This window comes from Danio rerio, chromosome 16 (genome assembly GCF_052040795.2).
Source record: "Danio rerio strain M-AB ecotype USA chromosome 16, GRCz13ab, whole genome shotgun sequence".
Lineage (NCBI taxonomy): Eukaryota > Metazoa > Chordata > Actinopteri > Cypriniformes > Danionidae > Danio > Danio rerio.
Window position 1 is genome coordinate 60,565,001 of NC_141036.1, and position 23,444 is coordinate 60,588,444.

A 23,444-nucleotide genomic window follows, 5' to 3' on the forward strand; every position below is an offset into this window, starting at 1 on the left:
GTGTTTGTGTGTGTGTGAGAGAGAGATTGAGCATGTGTTTGTATGATTGGAAGTGTGTGTGTGTATATATATCTTTGAGTGAGTATGTGCATCTCTGTATGTGTACATGTGTGTGTTTGAATCTGTGTCTTTGAGAGATTGTGTGTGTTTGTGTCGTTGGAATTGTATGTGCCTTTGACAGCATGAGTGTCTTTGACCGTGTGTGTGTATGTGTGTGTGTGTTTGTGTGTGCTTTGTGTAGAGTATGTGTGTGTGTTTGAGTGTGTGTATCTTTAAGTGTGTATATATGTTTATGACTGTATGTCTTTGAGAATTTGTGTGTGTGTGAAAGTGTGTTAGAGTGTCTTTGAGCGTGTGTGTACCTGTGTGTGTTGGGTGTGTTTTTCAGAGTATGTGTGTGTGTGTGTGTGTTTGAGTGTGTGTCTTTGAGAGAGTTTGTGTTTCTTTAGGTGTGTATTTGTGAGTGAGTGTATGTCTTTAAGAGAGTATGTGTGTGTGTTTTTTGAGGATGTGCGTGTGTGTTACCTTGCACCACCAGTCGTCCCAGTGCAGTTCTCCTCATCCTGGTCCCAGGTCTGTTAGCGGAGCAGACGTACACACCTGAGTGCTGCAGAGACACGTCTGAGATGATCAGGTTACCAGAACCCAACACCTGGATCCCCTCCACACCGATAGAGCGACCGTCTGATGGACACACACACACACACACACACACACACAGAGGTTTGCTTCAGTATCGTAGTGAGGACGTTACACAGACCTCTCATAGGGAAGCTCGAGGGTTAATGGTTGGTGTGTGTTTACCCAGCCGGCTCCAGGACACGATGGGTTTCGGGTTCCCTGTGGCGATGCACTCCAGGATGGCCGTCTGGTGGACGTTCAGCGTCAGGTTCTGTGGCCCGGACAGAATCACCGGCTCCTTGTAGAGACGACTGGCTGCCACTGACACAGAGAGAGAGAGAGAGATGGGTGAGTGTGTGTATGTGTGTGTATGTGTGTGTGTGTATTTAGCTCTCTGGTCTGTGAGCGCCAGCTGAGCATCGTGGCTGTAGCATTTGTGTGTGTGTGTGTGTGTGTATGTATGTGGAACTCTCTGTTCTCACCTGTGACTGTCAGCTGTGCCTCGTGGCTGTAGCGTGTGTTAGCCGTGTTTCTGGCCATGCAGCGATACACACCGCTGTCTGACCGCCGCACTGCTGTGATGTGCAGGATACCATTGGGCAGAAGAGTGAACCTGAACACACACAACACAGTGGTGAAGATCTCTTACACACACACACACACACACACACACACACACACACACACACACACACACACACACACACACACACACCAGCCTGAGCCTTCAATTCAAAACTAACAGCTCAGAAGAGTGTGTATCAGAGAGTGAGGGAGAGAGTGTGTGTGTCTCAGCAGTGTTGATGTTTGAACCATCACTCATCCACACCACACCGTCACTGACAAATGTCTGAATGGTAATTAAATGATGTAAACACATGCACCCTGCACATTATTCTCCTCAGTGTGTGGGTTCAGTGAGTGCTCCGTCTGTAACTCACCTGCTGTCGTCTCCACTGAGAGCGGTTCTGTTTCTCTCCCAGGTGATGTTCGCCTCCGGGACGCCGCTGACGGCGCAGTGAAAGCGGGCCACGCCGCCCTCGTCCACACTCATGGACTCGGGGTGTGTGTGGAACTTTGGCAGCGCTGACAGACAAAACACACACATTATGACACATACTAACAAGTGACTAGTGTTCAGATTACTGTGATGGGGCAGTTCTCCCAGGTATTGTACTTCACTAAGTAGCTTTAAAAGTGTGTGTGTTTACTTTTACTTCAGTGTATTGTTAGTTATTGTCAGTGTTGAGGGTAACGTGTAATGTGTGTTACATAATAATTTAACTTCTCTGAAGTACGAGTAAAGTAATGCATCACTTTTAAAAATCAGTCATATAATTTGAGATACTTTTAGAATAATGTAACGCGAGTGACTCTTTACTTAATTGGCTTTTACAATATATATTTCAGAACAAAAGTGAGCTTAGTCGGGTTGAATCACACACTCAATGAGAGCGTGCTGTGAGAGAACAGACAGTCGGCTCGCTCTCATCATCATCATCTGGTCTGTTTTTCACAGCAGATGAGTCGGTGTACTGTTCTAGTGACTGAATAACTCAGGATATGGATTCATTAACCAGTTTATTATGTTAGTACTGAAGACGCAAACTATTTCACAACATCTCAGAAACAGAACAACAATCAGAAACAGAAGCAACGGCAGGCCGGAAATCCATTTCTGAAAGAAATCCATTTCTGCAATGGATTCTTGGTATTTTTATCTCATGGAAGAACAGTAGTGGATTGTTGATTAGTGTAGATTATGTGGAAGTAAGTCTTGACAACTGCGAGAAACACGCCATCGGAAAAACAAAACAAACCAAACTGGATGCAAAGCACTACAGCCACAGCCACTCCAGCTGTTCTAGTGACTGAATAACTCAGGATATGGGTTTATTTCCAGTCAGAGGAGGTATGAAACTAATAAAAACTAAACTAAAACTGAGCAATTACAAAATAAAAAACTAATACAAACTAGTAAATCTGCCTCTAAAAACTAAATAAAACTGACTGAATTTGAAAACAAGTCAAAACTAAATAAAAACTTTTATTTTTTTATCTTATCTTACCTTGCTGACCACCAGGAAAACTCCTGCTCATAGATATTTGTGTATATGTAAATAGATCTATAGCTTTTGATGGCCAGTCAGCCACTACACCTTGGTCCCACATTCATTTCAAATGAGCGCTAGCCTGTACCAAGATGGCGGCTCTGTTGACACATTCCTTTCAATAGACAATAGCCTACGCAACATCTAGTGTATTTATCTATCCGTAACACATTACTTAACATTCAAAAGTAATGCAACTAGCTACGTTTTTGGGGGGAGTAACTCAATGGAATCTTTTCACAAGACATCTTAAATCCTGTATGTGCATGTGTGTCTACTCACAGGCCAGCTGCACATGTGCTTTGCGGCTGACGATGAGGCCATATCGGTTCTGCGCAGCGCACTCGTACTCTCCGGCATCTCCCGCATCTCCGTCGCGTCTCTTCTGGAAGCTGCGGATCAGAAGCGTCCCGTTCTCCAGCACCGCTGCTCTCTCACCCAATGACACGGCTGCACCGTTACGCCTCCAGCTGATGCTCACAGGCCCCGCCCCCTCCACCTCACAGGCCAGCAGCAGGGGGCGGTCCCTCACCGCGATGACATCACTCGGCTCCTTGAGGAAGGCCAGCTCTGAGGCCCCGCCCACACCTGCAGGAGAGAAACAGAAGGATGAGGAGGGGGAGGAGTCAAACAGAAAAGGAGGAGCAAAACACAGAAGGTGGGGGAAAAACAGGAGGAGGAGCCAAATAGAGGAGCAGGAAGAGCCAAACATAAGAGGAGGAGCAAAACAGACAGATGAACGATTTACATGATGCTTACATTTTACCATGCTGAAGATGAGGAAGATGGTGATGATTATGATGAGGAAGTTGATGAAGATGGAGATGATGAAGATGGTGGATGAAGAATACTGGCAGAGGAAGAACACTCAACATCAAGTCAAATCAGATATATGATAATGCAGCAAACACACACACACACACACACACACACACACCCACACACACACACACACACACACACACACACACACAATCAGCAACAACATTTCAGCCCAACAGAACCTCCAGCATTAAAGGACCCTCAATATTATATTATCTTATACACCCACATTCTACAGAGCAACTGCAGAGCTGAACAGTGCAGAGGCTTTACTGTATATCCACAGAACAGAGAGATCTCCAAAGATGCCTATTCAAGATGTACAGACATCTGTGTGAAACTAAAGAAGACAGCAGAAGTTTCTGATTTCTTTTAGACATTTAGCCTGACATGTTCGTTTGCTGTTACAAAATATTTGAAGAAGTGAAATATATTGTGTTTTCTACATGGTAAATGTATGACTCAATGTAATGCAGGGGTCACCAAACTTGTTCCTGGAGGGCCGGTGTCCTGCAGATTTCAGCCCCAACCCTAATCAAACACACCTGAGCAAGCTAATCAAGCTCTTCTTGAAACACTCAGGCAGGTGTGTTGAGGCAAGTTGGAGCTAAACCCTGCAGGGACACCGGCTCTCCAGGAATGAGTTTGACGACCCCTAATGCAAGCTAGTGCTTCTTTTAAATACCCTAAAGTAGTCAGCGCAATAGCCTAGTGGTTAGCACGCTGACATATGGTGAAGTAGCACTTCAGTTTGAATCCCGGCGAAATACTGTCCTATCCACTTAATAAAGACAAAAAATAAATAAATAGCCTAGAGTATATTTATAAACCATGATTTTTTTTTTAATCTAATGTTCCCATACCATCAGAGTCTTATATCAGAGTTCATACACATTTTTACTACTAAAATTCCAAGACTTTTCCAGAACTTTTCATACATTTTTCAGTAAATTTTCATGACGTAATATCTAGGGTAAATAATAAGAAAAACAATGACGTTCAAATTTATTACAGCATATTATAGTACATGCAACAATCTATTGTGTTTACATTTGTATTATATATCTATGTAAAGTTGATTTTGATGATGCTTACACAGCACTAACGATGTGAGAGCAAGTTTTTGGAGGACAGAAAAGCAGTAAAGACAACTAACTTATATTCAATTTAATTCACTTTTATTTGTATAGCGCTTTTATAATGTAGATTGTGTCAAAGCAGCTTCACATAAGAGGTCATAGTAAATTGCAAATAGTAAATCACTACTGAGAGTCCAAACACTGAAGAGCAAATCCATTGCTTCGAAGCTGATATACCTATATTTAAGTTAGGACTGCACAATACATGGTTTCAGCATCGATATCGCAATGTGTGCATCCGCAATAGTCACATCACAGGATATGCAATGATGGGATTATAGTTTAATATAGAGTTTAATCATAATGGAGGAAAAGTTTATCATCATTTTCATTAAACCCTTCACCTGTTTCACACATTTATGAGTTTTCTTTTTTTAAATGAACACAAAAAGAATATAACTGAATAACTCCAATAGTATTGAAACAAGTGAAGTGTGAGTAAATAATGAGGACATTTTAATCTGAGTGAACTGTCCCTTTAAGGCCTGTGACTGTGTGAACATTTCAATATTTCAGAGTTTAAAACATCCGACCACAAGACAAGTTTTGTAACTTTAATAAACATTAAATAATATACAATGAAGACTGTGCAGTGATGATTATTCAATATCTGTACCTGAATAATGAATATCTGAACACTAGAATTCACTTTTATCTTCACTATATTTTATTGATCTATGCTTGTCATTTATTTGTTATATATTATTGGAGATTCACTCCTCTACAGAATCCCCCCGATCAATCCAAATAAACCTCTTAAATCATCTGCTAATAAAAATCATGACTTTTCCAAAACTTTGTGGGTTTTTGTTTTTTCCAAAACTTTTCCAAACCTGGAAAATGGCGTGTCAAAATTCCATCACTTTTCCATGTTTTCCATGACCGTATGAACTATATTGTCCTGTGTCAATTCTCAGGAATGTGACATTGCTAGGACTGTATCGATTCACTGTGAGCCGGTTGAAAATCAATTCACATACAGTTAAAGCCAGAAGTTTTCACACACTCAAAAAAAAAAAACATAACCTTTAAAAAAAAATGTCTGATGGTAAAATGTTTACCAATTTTAGGTCTGTTGGGATTACCTAAATGATTTACATTTGCTAAATGCCAGAATAATGAGAGAATTTGTTATTAATTTCAAGACCACATTTCCTTGGTATTTTAGTTTTGCTTTTAAACTGTATAACCTTGGGCAAATGTTTTGGGTCTCCTTCCACAAGCTGCTCAAAGTAGTTTGCAGGAGTTTTGGCTCATTCCTCCTGCAGAATTGCTGTAACTGAGTCAGATTTGTAGGCTGTCTTGCTCACACAAGCTTTTTCAACTCTGCCCACACATTCTCTATAGACTTGAGTTCAGGGCTTTGTGATGGCCACTCCAAAACATTCACTCTGTTGTCCTTAAAGCACATTTTCACCAATTTGGCTGTGTGCTCAGGGTCATGGTCTATTTGGAAGACCCATCTGTGGCCAAGTTGTAATGTCCTGGCTGATGTGTTGAGATGTTGCTTCAGTATTTCTCCATAATGTTCTGTCTTCATGATGCCATCTATGCTGTGACGTGGACCAGTCCCTCCTGCAGCAGAACAGCCCCACAACATGATGCTGCCGCCCCCATACTGCACAGTTGGGATGGTGTTCCTGGGCTTGTGCGCTTTCCCCTTTGTCCTCCAAATGTAACGCTGCTCATTATGGCCACACCTCAAATGTTCAATAAAAAGTTAATTATGGTTGTAGCAGCAGAAAAGTATTCAGAAGTTGCGTAATCAAATGTAAAATAACATGATCATTATTGTATAAATAATCTTTAATAAATAATCTAATCCTACAATGTGACTATTGCACATCCACACATTGCAATTCACAAAATCACTTAAACGCCTACACATAGACATCACCTACACACTATATAACTGCAGGTTAACTATGTTTATATATAATAATTTTAACTGTTAAGAGCTATTAGTTACTAGTTATTAGTTAAAGTTATTAGCAACTAATAAAGTTGTGGTAACTAATTCCTGGTCTTGATTTCAATAATAATAATAATAATAATAATAATAAAAATAATAATAGTAGTAATAATAATAATAATAATAATAATAGTAAAAATAATAATAATAATAATAATAATAATAATAATAATAATAATAATAATAATAATAATAATAATGTGCACCTTTTGTAAAGCTACTTTGCAACAAAATATTGATTGTGGAAAGCACTATACAAATAAACTTGAATTGATTTGCGATATCGATGCTGAAACGCTGTATAGTTCAGCCGTAGCGCTGGTGGATTTAGAGCGTCTTAAATCAGCGTGATTCATCTGCGCTGAACTTAAACTTGACTTTGGGGCGTCTGATTGATGGCTCTTTCAGCAGCTTTCACACAAACACACACAAAACCCTCCAAACAGGCACACAATGCAGATCCACCCCCCCAGCCCAGAAACACAGGCTCCGTATCTGCCCCCGGCCCATCATTCTGCCCCGTCTGAAGAGCCATCTGCCCCCCTCCGCCCCGCGGCGCTGCGCGAGGGTGACTTTCCCATGCCACCGCATCCGTCAAAGCCACACACACACACATACACACGCGCAGCTGCCAAACACACAACACCACACAACACTCCAGACACACTTGAACTTGAGTGGATCATATGCAAAATAAACAGAGTTCTGCATCTAAACACCCGTCTGACATCTGGAGCCACGTCTGTGACCCGCACTGGGTCAGTTCGGCCCGCAGGACACACATTTAGAAATCATGGGATACTCCAGACATTACATATTAGGTAGCACACAGAAATAGATAACTACAATGATAACAATAACGATAGCTATTAATATAACGATAACTATAATACGTATAACGATAACAATAACTGTAAAGATTATGATGACAAAAACTATAATGATAACTAGGACCAAAACAACAACAATAATTATAACTATACCGATAACAATAATGATATCTATAGCAATAATGATCAATAACTATAACGATAAGTATAATAACTATAACTCTAACGATACCCATAACTATAAGGATAACAACAACAACTATAACAATAACGATATCTTTAGCAATAACAATAACTATAATGACAACTATAACTCTAGCAATATTCATAACTATAAGGATAATAACAAAAACTATAACGATAACAATAATAACAATAACTATACCAATAATCGAAAGCATCACTTCAATAAAGTTTAAAAATATAACCATAATTATACCTATAGATCTTATATATAAGATCTCCGATGCTAAGTATAAAAACTATAATATTGCACTATACTTGAATGAAACTTGAATGAAAACTACAGCTTAAAGTTCTTTGATGCTAACTATTAGGGCTGCATGATATTGGAAAAATCTGACATTGGGATATTTCATTTTTCAGCTATAAATATTGCTATAGGAGATATTGTCATAAGATCATTTAAATAGCACTATTTGGCATTTCTGTGTGGAGTTTGCATGTTCTCCTGTGTTGGCGTGGGTTTCCTCCGCGTGCTCCAGTTTCCCCCACAGTCCAAACACATGCGGTACAGGTAAATTGGGTAGGCTAAAATTGTGTATGTATGTAAATACGAGTGTATGGGTGTTTCCCAAAGATGGGTTGCAGCTGGAAGGCCATCCGCTGCATAAAACATATGCTGGATAAGTTGGTGGTTCATTCCACTGTGGCGACCCCAGATTAATAAAGGGACTAAGCCAAAAGAAAATGATTGAATGAATATTACAGCTGCATGATATTGGAAAAATGTTGTCATTTTGATTTGCTGCGATATAAATACAATGTCACCACATAGCTTGATTAGCACTTTTTAGACAAAAAGAATTCATTCATTTAGACTAATCGGTATTATTCTGGAAAAAGTTTATTATTGGGAAGAAAGCTTTTATTTCAAATTATCCAAGTAATTGAATCAAATGTAAAAAAAAAAAAACAAAACACTATAGTCTTCATCTAAATAATTAAATAAATCCATATTTATTAGATATACAAGCAGTATATTGTGTGCCTGAATACCTAACTTTCTGCTTACACTCTCACAGGCCTTAAAAACACATGCAAATGATAAACTTTCACTCCAATATGGTTAAATTCTGTGCAATATCAGAGATAAACGATATATTGTGCAGCCCTAATATATATATATATATATATATATATATATATATATATATATATATATATATATATATATATATATATATATATATATATATATATACAAACAGTTGAATTATTCTCCCCCCTTTGAATTTTCTTTTCTTTTTTTTTATATTTCCCAAATGATGTTGAACAGATTGAGGAAATGTTCACAGTATGTCTGATAATGTTTGTTCTTCTGGAGAAAGTCTTATTTGTTTTATTTCGGCTAGAATAAAAGCAGTTTTTAATTTTTTTAACACCATTTTAAGGTCAATATTATTAGCAACTTTAAGCTTTATATTGTTTCGATAGTCTCCAGAACAAACCATCATTATACAATGACTTGCCTAATTACCCTAACCTGCCTAGTTACCCTAATTACCCTAGTGAAGCCTTTACATGTCACTTTAAGCTGTATAGAAGTGTCTTGAAGAATATCTAGTCTAATATTATTTACTGTCATCATGACAAGGAGAAAATAAATCAGTTATTAGAGATGAGATTAGAGTAGTGTATTAACACTACTATGATTAGAAATGTGTTGAAGAGACATCTCTCTGTTAAACAGAAATTGGGGAAAAAATAATTTAGGGGGGCGAATAATAAGTCATAATCTGATATAATATATATATATATATATATTTATGTGTGTATGTGTATGTATATATATATATATATATATATATATATATATATATATATATATATATATATATATATATATATATATATATATATATATATATATACATACATACATAAATATTTATATGTATACAAGCCATGATGACAGTAAATAATATTAGACTAGATATTCTTCAAGACACTTCTATACAGCTTAAAGAGACATGTAAAGGCTTCACTAGGGTAATTAAGGTAAAGTTAGGGTAATTAGGCAAGTCATTGTATAACAGTGGTTTGTTCTGAAGACAATCCAACACTAATATTGCTTAAGGGGGCTAACTAACCTAGTCAAGTCTTTAAAATGCCCTTTAACATGAACGCCAGTATCGTACAAAATATTATGCACGATCACCATGACAAACACACAAAAAATATCATTAGGAATGAGTTATTAAAACTGCAATGTTTAAAAATGCACTGAAACATTCTGTCCATTACACAGCACTTGGTAGAATCTTTATTCACTATATATTAGGTAATATGAACCAATTTGATTGATAGTATCTGGATGAGTCTGTGTTATTACTTTTCAAGTAGAGAATAAAATATCTCAGAAGGTCTAGATTGACCAATCAAAATCAAGTATTCCAGACAGCCGAGTAACATAATAATCAGTGGAGCTGCAATCTGCACAGAACTCAAGCTGAGCTGACTGTGATCTAATATCTGTGTCGGATCAGGCAGTGTGTGGTTATTAGAGGATAGTGCTGCTCTTTGTGTGTAAATATGCAGATCTGTGCTCTACAATAGAGAGATGTGCAGCAGCAGTAAACAGAGGCCGCGAGGAGCAGACGGTGACCCTGGAGCCTAAAGGTCATGAGAGACGCACACACCCTCCTCCTCTGCTTTTGTTCTGGAGCGACCGTGAACTTCAGTCTGTGCATCTCAATGTCTGACCTGCGCTGGGCTTACCATACACAATGAACACCATGGTATTACCACACTTTCTGGAGGACAAGTTCAAGTTAAAGAGGGGGGTGACACTATAATGCTTCGTGAAGCACTCTGGAGGAAAATGCATAAGAAACAAACATGCATATTATTTATTATGATAGCAAACAGGCTTCTTGATGAAGTTTAATGTTAGAAAATGACTCTGGAGCACGAAAGTAGGGTAAAAATCTCCCTAAATGAGCAGTTTTCTGTATTCTGTGCTTTGTGTTTTTATTTTTCCTCATTTATTTCTGCTTCTGAATGTCATTATGGGATTTTGATCTTTCTTCCAACATTGTTTAATTTTTGAAGAGTGTGTCTGTGCATGTGTGTAATCGTGTGCAGTGCTGTATTGTGTGTGTTGGTGTTGTATATTACACTACAGAAACCTTGTCATAAACTGCAGCACATTTTCTTGTAAAACTGTCCCACACTGTAAATAATATCTGTTAATGAAGAGTTTCTTCAGTGTTTAGTGTGTGTATTAGTGGTGGTGATCTGCATTATGGGATGTTGATCTCTGCTCTGTCCACTTCTGATGCTGAAAATTTAACTCTACAGTTTCACAAAGTGACTTTACTGACATTTTAGTCATAATATCATGTGTAATTAATAATATCTAGAGAAATGCGTCTGTAGAATAACAGTAAATGTGCTGCAGTTTATGACAAGGTTTCTGTAGTGTAATATACAACACCAACACACTCAATACAGCACTGCACACGATTGCACACGTGCAGAATTCCACACTCTTCAAGGCTAAAAGTTGCTAGAAGGAAGATCAAGATCCTATAATGCAAATCAGAAGCAAAAATAAAAATATCCATCACAAACTACAGAAAACTGCTCATTTAGGGAGATTTTTTAAAGTGTAGTCCTATGTTGGATATATTTGTAGGAATAGCCAAAAATAAATTACATGAGTCCAAATATATCAGCTTTTCTTTTACGGCAAACAAATCTTAAGAATATGAATTGAAGATCATGAGGACATTATGTCAATATCCTACTGTTAATATTTACTCATTCATTTTCTTTCCAGCTTAGTCCCATTATTAATCTGGGAATGAAGCGGAATGAACTGCCAACTTATCCACTAGATGTTTTATCCAGCGGATGTTCTTCCAGCTGCAACCCATCACTGGGAAACATCCATATACACTCAGTATGGACAATTTAGCCTACCTAATTCCCCTATAGCGCATGTGTTTGGACTGTGGGGGAAACCAGAGCACTCGGAGGAAACCCACGCCAACACGGGGAGAACATGCAAACTCCACACAGAAACGCCAACTCACCCAGCCAGGACTCAACCAGCGACCTTGCTGTGAGGCGATTGTGCTGCCCACTGCGCCACCATGCAGCCATACTGTAAATATATCAAAACTGAAAGTGCATTAATAAGAATTTAATCTGGACCATCTGTAAAGTGATTTCATTAAGGCTTAGATTTTATTTATAATCCTCAGAGTCCAGATTCTCTAATAGTTCTGTTTTTAAAGTTTTCAATATTTTCATTCATTCATTCATTCATCTTCGGCTTAGTGCTTTTATTTAACCTCTTAAGTCCCAAGGTGTTTTTTACATGCATTTTTTACTTCTCTTTGCTATTTGGGCTTTTTGGATCCTAATTAGAATAAAAATCTAAGTATCATCTTTTGATATGAAGTGCTTTTAGAGAAAAATTGTCTCCAAATATGTGGTCTCGTGGTCTGAATTTACATAAAACTCTGATTCCTGACTGTTTTTTTGTGTGCATATATAACATATACATTTGTTTAAACATGTTTCGACTATCAGAGAGTAAAAACTAAATTGTTTCCCATTTTGGACAGTTCAAATAGTGTTTGGGACATGTCATATGCTGAAAACAGTTGCAGGATGACACTGTATGTCTGTAACAAAATATAAAACATTCAGAGTATTTTAAACAGCCACTTAAGAGCTCCAATGTGCCGTCCACATATGTGGACACTCAAGCCCTAGGAGGATATCAGGGGTCACCACAGTGGAATGAATCAACAACTTATCCAGCATATGTGTTACGCAGCGGATACCCTTGCAGCTGCAACCCATCACTAGGAAACACCCATACACACTCATTCAAAGGCATGGGACGATAACTGTTTTCAAGGTATACTGCAGTTTGGAAAAGTCAAAGATTTAAAACAGTCAAAATGTTCTGCAGTACCGTTCATAGGGTATGTGTGAACTAATTAATGAAGGGACTAAGCTGATGGAAAATGAATGAATGGATCTTGAAGGTCCCATACAGCACTTTCAGAGCATGATTCCTAATGGGGACTAATGAATATGGTTCTGGTATAAGCAGAATAAGCCGAATGTAGGACTATTTCAGAACATGAAACAAAAGTGCAGATACATAAATGACTTCCTCATATTCTTCCCTGCACACGTGTTTAATTTTAAACATTGCAAATAAATTGTAAATATTTTTGCATGTTTTTAATAAAAAAGGTTCCCAATAAAAAGGAAATAAACATTAAATTTAGAGTGTTTATTGCTGATTTTCTTACACTAATTAATGAAAATTATTTTATTTTTGAATATTTAGTTTTAGTATATAATCTGCATACTATAATGAGACGTTATTGTGGTGTGTGTGAGTGTGTGTGAGTGTGTGTGTGTGTGTGTGTGTGGACTAACAAATTATCATATTCATGACACTGATCTGGTTCCCACAGTGTTGAATAGAGTCTGAGGCTAATTAGGAAAATGAACCAGTCGCCACTCACGTGTGTGTGTGTGTGTGTGTGTGTGTGTGTGTGTGTGTGTGTGTGTGTGTGTGTGAGACCACAGATGCATGTGGTGTAGATCTTTTGGATTAACCCTGTGAACCCCGTGTGGCCTCTGTCTCTGTGTGTGTGTGTGTTAGGCAGCTGCCTCAGTATTTATAATGAGATCTCAATCAAAGCCCCGCCCAGTCTGACCCGACCCTAAACACCCAGTCATATGCTAATGAGGGTCAGGTCAGAGGTCAGGGTCAGTGTCTGGCTCAAGTCCGTCTGTCTCACACACATGAACATGAACTTCAGCAAACACACAAATCATTCAGTTTACAAACACAAATGCATCAACTAAATGATGACAATCACTAGAAAAAGTTCACAATTCAAGTTACTTTTACATTTTAAATTACATTTATCACACTTAAAAAACTGAGGATGAAAGAAACACATCAAATCACCACAACAGCCAGCAGAAACTATAATAAACCATCAGAAACAATCTCTCTCTTTCTCTCTCTCTCTCTCTCTCATATCTAAACTGATATTGTATGTATTTTTGTCTGTACTCAATCATCAGAAACTGTATATCAAGTGTTACATGTTATGTAAAATATAAAACACAAAATACCAACAATTAATCACAACAAATATCAAAAATGACTAAACTGCAGCGCTAATATGAGCAGAGCATCCCCTATAACTGATCAATACAGCAGCCAAACTCTAATAATGATAATACATGACAAACACACACACACACACACACACACACATCAGATGAACTAATGACTGCCAATGAAACTCATTAAAGACCTAACTCATTAGCATATAAACAGTCTTAATGAAACGCTTCACGATTAAAACACTAATGATTATAGTGTAAGTGTACAAAACAACATTAAACTCAACCAAGTATCTCACACACACACACACACACACACACACACACACACACACACACACACACACACACACACACACACACACACGCACAAATAACACAGAATCTTACCTGAGCCGGTGACTATCACCATCATCATCATCATCGTCATTACTGTGAGTCTCTTCATCATTTTCGCGCGGTTTCTCCTGTGAGATGCCCTCCAGTCAGTGTTATGAGCTCATGGTCAGTTACTCCTCAATGCTGTTATTATTAATAATAATAATCCTCATAACCGCAGATACTCTTCTCCTCTGAGGCTCCGAGCGCGTGTGAGGATCTCCAGCTCTGTTGATCATCCACACTCCTGCAGGGGCGGGGCCACGGGGCTCCAGCTAATCAGAGAGCAACCGGAGACAAGGACACGCCTCTTACTCTGAGACTGTGTGTGTGTGTGTGTGTGTGTGTGCCAGATGATTCTGTTATTGTTTGTTTCTTATTATATAAGCAATTCCATGCTGATATCAACCTGGACATGTGAAATAAAATAAGTTTTCCTCATAAACGCAAACATGTCAAATCAAATCACATCAGTCATGTTTGTTCTACAGTGAACCGACTCTTCTCATCTTCATTAGCATTGTGTCTTTTGGGTTGTGCAGTTTAGTTCACTGAATTTCTGTACTGTAAACTCAGACTGGGGTCTGCAGAAGAGCATCTCTGAACACACAACACGTCCAACCTTGAGGCGGATGGGCTACAGCAGCAGAAGAGCACACCGGGTGCCGCTCCTGTCAGCTAAGAACAGGAAACTGAGGCTACAATTCACACAGACTCACCAAAACTGGACAATAGAAGATTGGAGAAACGTTGCTGCTCTGATGAGTCTCCATTTCTGCTGACACATTCAGATGCTCGGCTCACAATTTGGCTTAACAACATGAAAGCATGGATCATCCTGCCTTGTATCAGCGGTTCAGGCTGGTGGTGGTGGTGTAATGGTGTGGGGGAGATTTTCTTTGGGTCCATTAGTACCAATTGAGCATCAACGCCACAGCCTACCTGAGTATTGCTGCTGACCATGTCCATCCCTTCATGAGCACAGTGTCTCCATCTTCTGATGGCTACTTCCAGCAGGATAACGCAGCATGTCATAAAGCTCAATCATCTCAGACTGGTGTCTTGAACATGACGATGAGTTCACTGTACTCAAATGGCCTCCACAGTCACCAGAGCTCAATCCAATAGAGTAGCTTTGGGATGTGGTGGAACGGGAGATTGGCATCATGCAAATCTGCAGCAACTGTGTGATGCTATCATGTCAATATGGAGCAAAATCTCTGAGGAATATTTCCAGCTTGTTGAATCTCTGACACCAAGGATTAAGGCGGTTCTGAAAGCAAAAGGGTCCAACGTGGTACTAGTCAGGTGTACCTAATAAAGTGGCCGGTGAGTGTAATGTTAACATATACTTTCTCTGTGAATTTATATTGTAAGTTTTTACTGCAGATGTCACATCCACAACACTGGAACTGCTCAAATCAGAGACTGACCTGTCTGTCATCCAATAAGGAAACCCCTTAAATCCAAACATGTTTAAATATTAGCTTAGTTTTTGGACTGAAATCAGCACTTTCTCCAGTAGTTTATTGAATCCTGTTGATTACTTCAATCAATGTGATGCGATTATTAAGTGTTAAAAAGTGTTAGGGTTAACCTTACATTAAGTCAACACGATATAAAATACTATAGTAATGTATAGTTAAGTCAGTAGTAAAGTAGTTGAATTGATCTGTTGTGGTGATTCTACAGTTGCTATGCTAGCACAACATCTGCAATAATATAAACAAATGAGCCAATACTGCAGTTTTCTACAGCTCTAGGATATATTATACAGCAATACTCCAGTTTACTGTAGTACACACTAAAGTATAGTACAGTATTTATTACAGCTCATCACTTCACTATAGTGAACACTACAGTATGCTGGAGCACTCATTAACTAAGGGTTTAGATACTCAATTATACACAGTATAATACACTTAATGTTCGAGAAACACTATAGAGTTTACTGTATATGACTATAGTACTGTTTCCAGTGAGTGTAGCCTCTGGCTGATGCTGACCAAAAGCAAAACATTCATCTATTTGCAGTTTATCTTCAGGAAAGTCTTAACAGGACAGCCTGAATCTTCCAATAGTATATGGATGCAGCTTTCATGATGCAAGCTGAGATTGCATCACTCAGCAATGCAATGTCAGACACAATCCACTCAAATGGAGCTAGTGACGTCACTGTGATGGGTAGGATTAGGTGAGTCCATTAAAAAGCATTGGATGCAGCTCAGATTGCACTGCACTAGGTCTGCAGCCAGACCCCTCTCGAATCTTCTGACGGGGGTCGCTGCTGTTTCAGACCTTCACCTCATCATTTACTCATGTTACAGACAGAATAGTATCTGTCTTCTGTTTAACACAAGTGAAGATAGTTTGAAGAATGCTGTTAGCTGGCAATCATCAACTTCTAATAGCAAAGAAAACACTAGAATAGATGTCAATGAGTGCAGCATTCTTCAACATATTTTACTTGAGTAAAGATTGGCAGATCTTTCATTGTTGGGTGATCTGTCTCTTTAACTCAGTGAACACTAGCTAGCTCACTTCACTTATTAGCTAATAGTTGAGTGTACTGTGCTGTGTGGATGTAACACTAGCACAGACTAAAGCATAAGTGTGTTTCCATTACAGTTTTCCACAAAACTTTCACAATATTTTCTGAGTGTTGTTAAAAACTGTTGTGAAATGAAGACATTTCCATTCTAACCATTGTTCTGTGCTAAAGCTCAACATTTGCTGGTCAGACATTGAAAGAGCCCTGGCACTAGTTCAGTAGATATTACAGTAGGATTACTCATATCAGTCAACACACTCTTATATTTCACATTATAGTCACACAAATGGCCGGGCAATGTGCTTTAAACATGACAGATGCATCAATATTGTTCTATAAAGGCTAAATTGAGTCTGCAGTCTGTAAAACAGATCTTCTCTGTGTTGTTTTGTGTTGTGTTCACACTTATTGTCAGATCAACACACAGATAAAGTAGTTCAGGCATGTTTTGAGTGCATTACAGTGCCGTATCACTACGCTGAAGGATTTGACTTGTGTTAATGCAAGGAGCCGGTGTGATGAACAAAGAGCAGGAGTCAGAGATACAGTTTATTGAAGACAATAGTTTACAGTTTGATCAGCAGAAAACAGCTTCAACACACTCCATGGGGTTCGCAGGCCGCTCTGCGTACAGTCTCAATTTCACAGAAATGATAGAAGAGCAGCACACATGTGGTCAGTGACCAAATCAGATCATCAGGAATTCATACTTCCATTGTTTTCTGACATGATGCTGTTTTCCGCTTCTGCTTCCCACATTGTGCACTTCCTCCTGCGAGTGTCGCAGTCAGAGCTGCATGCAAATGAGGGCCGGCTGAAGCCTCCCCATTGGCCCATTAGCTCTAGATTGACAGCTTCCTTCTCCAGCCAATCAAGCGAGGAGGAAAGCTGATGTCACTCTAATGACGGCCGATACGCACAGGCGAGGACAGAGAAGTGTATAATAATTACCAATCGCTCTTAAATAACAATCTGCAGTGATCACACAACAGTGACAGAGAAGAAGAAAGAGGAGAGACTAAAAGTAAACATCAAGCAAAAAATGACCTTAATTAACCCATAACCCAACCATAACCCAACCCTAACCAAACCATAACCTAACCAAGCCTAACCATAATCTAACCTAATCATAACCCTAACCTAACACTCAAACCCAACCATAAACCAACCCTAACCCTAAATAATGCCTAACCATAACCTAACCCAACAATAAACCTAACTTAACCTTAACCCAATCATAGCCCTAACAAACACACTGACTATAACCTAACCCTAACCTAACTCTAAAAACCAAGAATCAAGAGTTTAGAGGGAACTGGGAAAGAGAGAAAGAAAGAAAGAAAGAAAGAAAGAAAGAAAGAAAGAAAGAAAGAAAGAAAGAAAGAAAGAAAGAAAGAAAGAAAGAAAGAAAGGAAGAAAGGAAGAGGTGAGGTCTGTCCTCATTAGTAAAGATGATTACTCCTCTATGTTGTGTATGTCTAACTCTAAACCCTAACCCTGACTGATTATCCTTCATTAATGAACACGTTTAACTATCAAACCTTTAACTATCACTAACTTCCTCCAATATTTACTGATGTTTCATCAATGAGGACCAAAGAGTTTCTCCAAACAAGCAGAGGATTTCCAGCACATGATCTAAAGAACACGAGCAGAAATAAACTAAACATCATCAATAATAAGCTGATTAATATCAATAAACATCTATTAAAGTCCTACTCTAAACTACACTTGTGTCCGTAACTAATCTCTAAATGTCCCAGTCTTGACTAAAGCGCTGTTATTTAGCAAACCCTGCTGTTCAAAATGTCTCCATTAAACCCCTTCAGCTACTGCTTTATGTTTTGGCTCATTTGCAGAAATCCAGCGCTCGCTTGGAGAACAAGTGAAAGAAGAAGAAAGCAGAAAGGTGTGAGCAGCAGCACTAGAAATAATCCTCATCAGATCTGACAAATCCACAGCTGGGCTAAAATCTGTCTGTGGCAGGAGCTCTTCTATCTAGCGTATCGGCCCATATAATCCTGCCCCGTCAGCGCCATCTACACCACCCTAGCCTATCTGTTAAAGAGAAAACGCCTTCAAAACCGGCCCGCGACGCCCCTGTTATATGCGCTTATCTCACTTAAACCTGCCTAAAGTCCCGTTAGAGCTACGAGCACTGTCTAAACTAGGCTTCCTGTCTTTATAAAGTATTGACGCACTACAGTAATGATATGCAGACTTTATCTTTCACTATTACTCCTACAGCTAGAGAAATAAAGCACACCAGTATGCTAATAAATCCAGCAGTTTGATTGATTCATCTGTGACTATTTCCCTTAATATGACTATTTACTCTACAGTCGGTGCTAACCCAGTTCATATAAAACACGACGTCCTGTCTAAACGTCAATCAACCTGCTTTCCTTATTTCAACGATTAATGCTGTCCTGCCGCAGACACATTCTGCCCCAGCTGAGGATTAGCGCTAACACTCAATCTCCGGCGTCGCCTGTGCGTATTGGCCGCCATTAGACTGACATCAGCTTCCTTCCTCACCTGATTGGCTGGAGGAGGAGCTGTCGGTCTAGAGCTGGTGGACCAATAGGGACGCTTCAACCGGCCCTCATTTACATGCAGCTCTGACTGCAACCCTCGCAGGAGGAAGTGCAGAATTTGGGAAGCAGAAGCGGAAAACAACAAATGACAAACATCAAACATGGAAGAATGAAACCGTTTCCTGCTGCTGATGGCCTCTACTTCATGCTGAACCACTTGTGCTCCAAAATCTCCTCTAACACAGGTCCTTTATCAGGCCGGTAACTGATCATCCAGTGTAACAGATCCTTGCACTCTGTGGAAATGTTAAAGACAGAACATGTTAGTCAGAGATGCTCCTGATGACGATACGACACAGAGGTTTATTCAGTCGTCTGGTGAAATTCTTGATTCTGATTGGCTGGGATGAAATCATTAATCCACAGTTTCAGTCAGTTATGATCAGTTCTAGATGAATATGAGCATATAAAACTGTACAGGCTCATTTACAGCTTTCACAATCATAATAAAGGTGGAAATAAACAATACAACACATGATGTTTGACTCTGATGTTACAGTGAGTGCATTCACTGAGCGCTTCAGTCACTGTTGAACTCTGTGCATGACGGTACGCTATAGTTAATGACATATGCACTGTGATGAGCTTTATATTCAGAGTTCATTGTGAAATAAACATAGGGAAATGTTCATTAAGAGGTACATGTTCACTGGAGGAAACAGCTGTGATGATGAGAAACTGCAGATACATGGGAAACCGACTGCTCCTCCATGACCCATTGGGGTACAAGTGATACACAAGTGTTTCTACAGCAAAGAACTGCAAATATGCAGATATTATACAATCTATGGATAAACACAGCTTCTGCTCACTCCACACGGCTGTGCTTTACTGATCAAATGACTAATTAGTTGAAAACAGAGGAGCTGAAGTTTGCTGCTGCTTTCTTATCAAATGTAAAGGGGACTGAGCTGATAATATAGTAGTGGACCAGGGGTGACCAACCCTGTTCCTGGAGATTGACCTTCCTGCAGATTTCAGTTGCAACCCATATTAAACACACCTGCCTGTAATTATCAAGTGCTGTTCAGGTCCTAATTAATTGATTCAGGTGTGTTTGATCAGGGTTGGAGCTGAACTCTTTAGGAAGGTCGATCTCCAGGAGCAGGGTTGAGCACCCCTGTAGTGGATCATTCATGAGCTAATCACAAAACCTTTAGGGGGACTGAGTGAAAATAAGAGGCCTAGCGGCGCCCGTGAGCTGCACCGTGTGTAGTGTTGTTTTCTCACCTGCTGACAGACTGGGATGAAATCGTCGACGTCTATAATTGGAGATACTGGGATATCCGTTGACCATCCTTGACAGCGCTCCTCTAACAGCCAAGACATGCCTTCTAACAGCATGAGTAATGATTCTGTAGCGTTCCCCCTCCTGTAAACGGTATCTCGTTACTCCTGCAAGAGAGATCTTCATGTCAGTAATTCACAATATCTTTGCCCTCCTGACATCAGCATACATACACAGGAGGATACAGATGAAGGGTCAGTTCACCCAAAAATGTCATTCTGTTATTAATAACTCAGCCTAAACCCCTGAGACCTTCATTCAGCTTCTGAACACAAGTGAAGATGTTTTAGTAGAAACACGAGAGAGAGAGAGAGAGAGAGAGAGAGAGAGAGAGAGTCTTTATCTTAGCTTTATGTGGAAATGAAAGTGTTCTCAGAGTCTGATAATGCTCTGATTGATCCACTGAAGGCATATGGCCTGTTTTGAGGATGCTTTGGGTTCATTTATAGACCCTTGCTGTCTATGGAGACTCAAAAAGCTCTCAGATTTCATCTAAAACATCTTCATTTGTGTTCAGGGTTCAGGACGACATGAGAGTTATTCATTACTAAAACTAAAAAGCCAACTCACCCAGATAGGGGGATCTCCAGCAGTTGTCTGGAATATGAGTACTGTTGCCGAAATCTATCAGCTTGAGCTGCAGGGTCTTTGGATTGACCAGGATGTTTTCTAGATGCATGGACCCATGGTATACGGCATGCTCAATGCAGCGCTGTGCAGCAATAATGAGCTGCATGAGCAGCGGCCGGGCAACACTCTCGCTCAGGCGGCCATTGTTCTTCCTGATGAACTTCCCCAAGGTTATGTACGAGGGCACGTACTCCATGACCAGGTAGTTTTTGCTTCCCTCCATGGCGAACTCGTACAGCTCTGTGATGTGCGGGCAGAGCGGAGGTTTCTTGAGTTTCATCAGACTAAATACTTCTGGGATCACATATTCAGGATATCCAGCCTAGAGAGAAATCAAGTCAGGAAAAGGTTAGATGTGATGTCTCATATATTAATGACATTGTAATGTGTCTATAGCTGTGTTTCCATCCAAAGATGCAGATTAAACTCATGTGCAGAACTGGCAGATCATATAAAAGAATAAAGCAGCGTTTCCATCAATGAGTCCACGAGAACTAAATCATCACTGAATTATAAACTGGCGGCAAATATCAGTCAGAGAAATGAGTTTCGCCTCAGAAGACCAAGACTAAACACAATGAGCGCGGTGAATGCGGTGGCTTTTAGAGACGCGAGCGCAGACAGATGCTCAAGACAGTTCTGGAGGGAATAATAATAGAATAAGAAGAATACTGAAGCACTGTGAAGACGGACTGACGGAGGACTGAGAGGCCTTCTACAATCAGCACAACAACATTTCACATCTGACCCACTGGAGAGCTGCAGACCAACATTAATGAGGCAAACACCCTGAACACACATTGATATCCTCACATGACCTCTTCTGACACAATCACATGACTTGTTTAATCTGCATGCTGGAGTTTATCAGGTAAAAATGGTCCTGATGTATTTGATGCGCATCTTTTCTTCTGGAATAAAGTTTATCCCAGTAAGTCCTGCGCATGACAACATGTTTGTGCATCTTGCTGTTTTCAGCATTGTTTATGTGAGAATCCTACATGTGCATGAAACAGGTGGATGGAAACAGAGCTATGTTCACATGTTAACTCAAACCCTGGACCACTACACCAGTCTTCTGTCATGCGGGTTTATTTTTAGGAAAACTCTCAATTCTGACTTTAATTTAAGATTTAGTTTCAGTATATGTTTGTGCATTTCCTATCGATGTGGTATTATTATCATATGTAGTTTACATGGAAATGTGCGGGACTTAGTTGAAGTTATTCACTTTAAAGCTGATTTTCTCAATATTCAGATGTTTTTCTCCTTCCAGATGGTCAAACAGCCGCATCTCCATCAAATATTGTTCTAACAAAGCAAACATTACTGAAAAGCTTCTTTATTGATCTTTCAGATGATCCACAAATCTCAGTTTCAGACATTATGACTGGTGTTGTGCTCCACAGTTCATCTACAAAAGCTGATAACCCCCAATATTAGAAATGTCCAGAAACTCTTTAATATTCAGTCAAAACAGGATTTCTGGAAATGACTAAACACGTCCAGTTTCAGTCTTTTCCATAAAGCGTGTTGTTTACACGTGTACCCTTCAATACACAACATGAAAACATGACTAAACATGGAGTTCATCACTTCTCTTCAGATATTTCCAGTAGAGTACGCAAACTTACCAAGTAGTGTCTCTCTCCATGATACTCCTCATTCAAAATTTTTATGGCAACCTGCAAAGAAAGCATAAAGTCAAAACTTAATTAACCAGAGAGATGTCTGATCACACACACACACACACACACACACACACACACACACACTCTCTCTCTCTCTCTCTCTCTGCTGTCCATATGCAGCACGTGTCCTCTGTCTCTGTGTGTCCAGCTGCTTTAATATCAGAGTCCTGCTGTCAAATCTGTGAAGTTATTCTAAAACTGCAGAAAGTGTGTGTAAATAAGTGAACGTTACCTTCTGGCCATCAGATTTCCGTGTAGCCACATAGACAGTGCCTTCATGCCCCCGTCCCAGCTTCTCTCCAAGCACATATCTGTCAAGTAAAGATCCTGGAGAAAAACACACACATTTATGACATTTGCCCACTCCTGTGACTCTTCTGCTCTAATCTAATCATGAGAAAATTCTGTAAAACTCTGAACAAGAATACAAAACCCTGCAGATTAGACAGAAAACATTACG

The 23,444-nt window shown here is 39.4% G+C and overlaps 2 protein-coding genes across 10 annotated transcripts in view; both read right to left on the reverse strand.

Moving 5' to 3' along the window:
- LOC101882472 (immunoglobulin superfamily DCC subclass member 3) overlaps positions 1 to 14,441 on the reverse strand; it is a 28,976-nt gene extending 14,535 nt beyond the window's left edge. For 2 of the 4 annotated variants that reach the window (XM_087288039.1, XM_087288037.1), the window contains exons 1-7: positions 14,240 to 14,441; positions 3,492 to 3,582; positions 3,015 to 3,320; positions 1,563 to 1,707; positions 1,104 to 1,234; positions 805 to 942; positions 526 to 684 (exon numbers count right to left, since the gene is read on the reverse strand). In XM_087288039.1, the coding sequence (XP_087144165.1) occupies positions 526 to 684; positions 805 to 942; positions 1,104 to 1,234; positions 1,563 to 1,707; positions 3,015 to 3,320; positions 3,492 to 3,501 (889 nt within the window). In that variant the 5' untranslated portion in view covers positions 3,502 to 3,582; positions 14,240 to 14,441. The remainder of the gene's footprint in view (positions 1 to 525; positions 685 to 804; positions 943 to 1,103; positions 1,235 to 1,562; positions 1,708 to 3,014; positions 3,321 to 3,491; positions 3,583 to 14,239) is intronic. The other 2 variants (XM_087288035.1, XM_087288036.1) reach the window with 1 other exon arrangement.
- A 2,873-nt stretch (positions 14,442 to 17,314) lies between these two features.
- LOC137488006 (uncharacterized) overlaps positions 17,315 to 23,444 on the reverse strand; it is a 28,594-nt gene continuing 22,464 nt past the window's right edge. For all 6 annotated transcript variants that reach the window (XM_087288090.1, XM_087288087.1, XM_087288092.1 and 3 more), the window contains 5 exons: positions 23,217 to 23,311; positions 22,928 to 22,978; positions 21,234 to 21,615; positions 20,606 to 20,770; positions 17,315 to 19,611 (listed from right to left, as the gene is read on the reverse strand). In XM_087288090.1, coding sequence (XP_087144216.1) covers positions 19,514 to 19,611; positions 20,606 to 20,770; positions 21,234 to 21,615; positions 22,928 to 22,978; positions 23,217 to 23,311 — 791 coding nt within the window. In that variant the 3' untranslated portion in view covers positions 17,315 to 19,513. The remainder of the gene's footprint in view (positions 19,612 to 20,605; positions 20,771 to 21,233; positions 21,616 to 22,927; positions 22,979 to 23,216; positions 23,312 to 23,444) is intronic.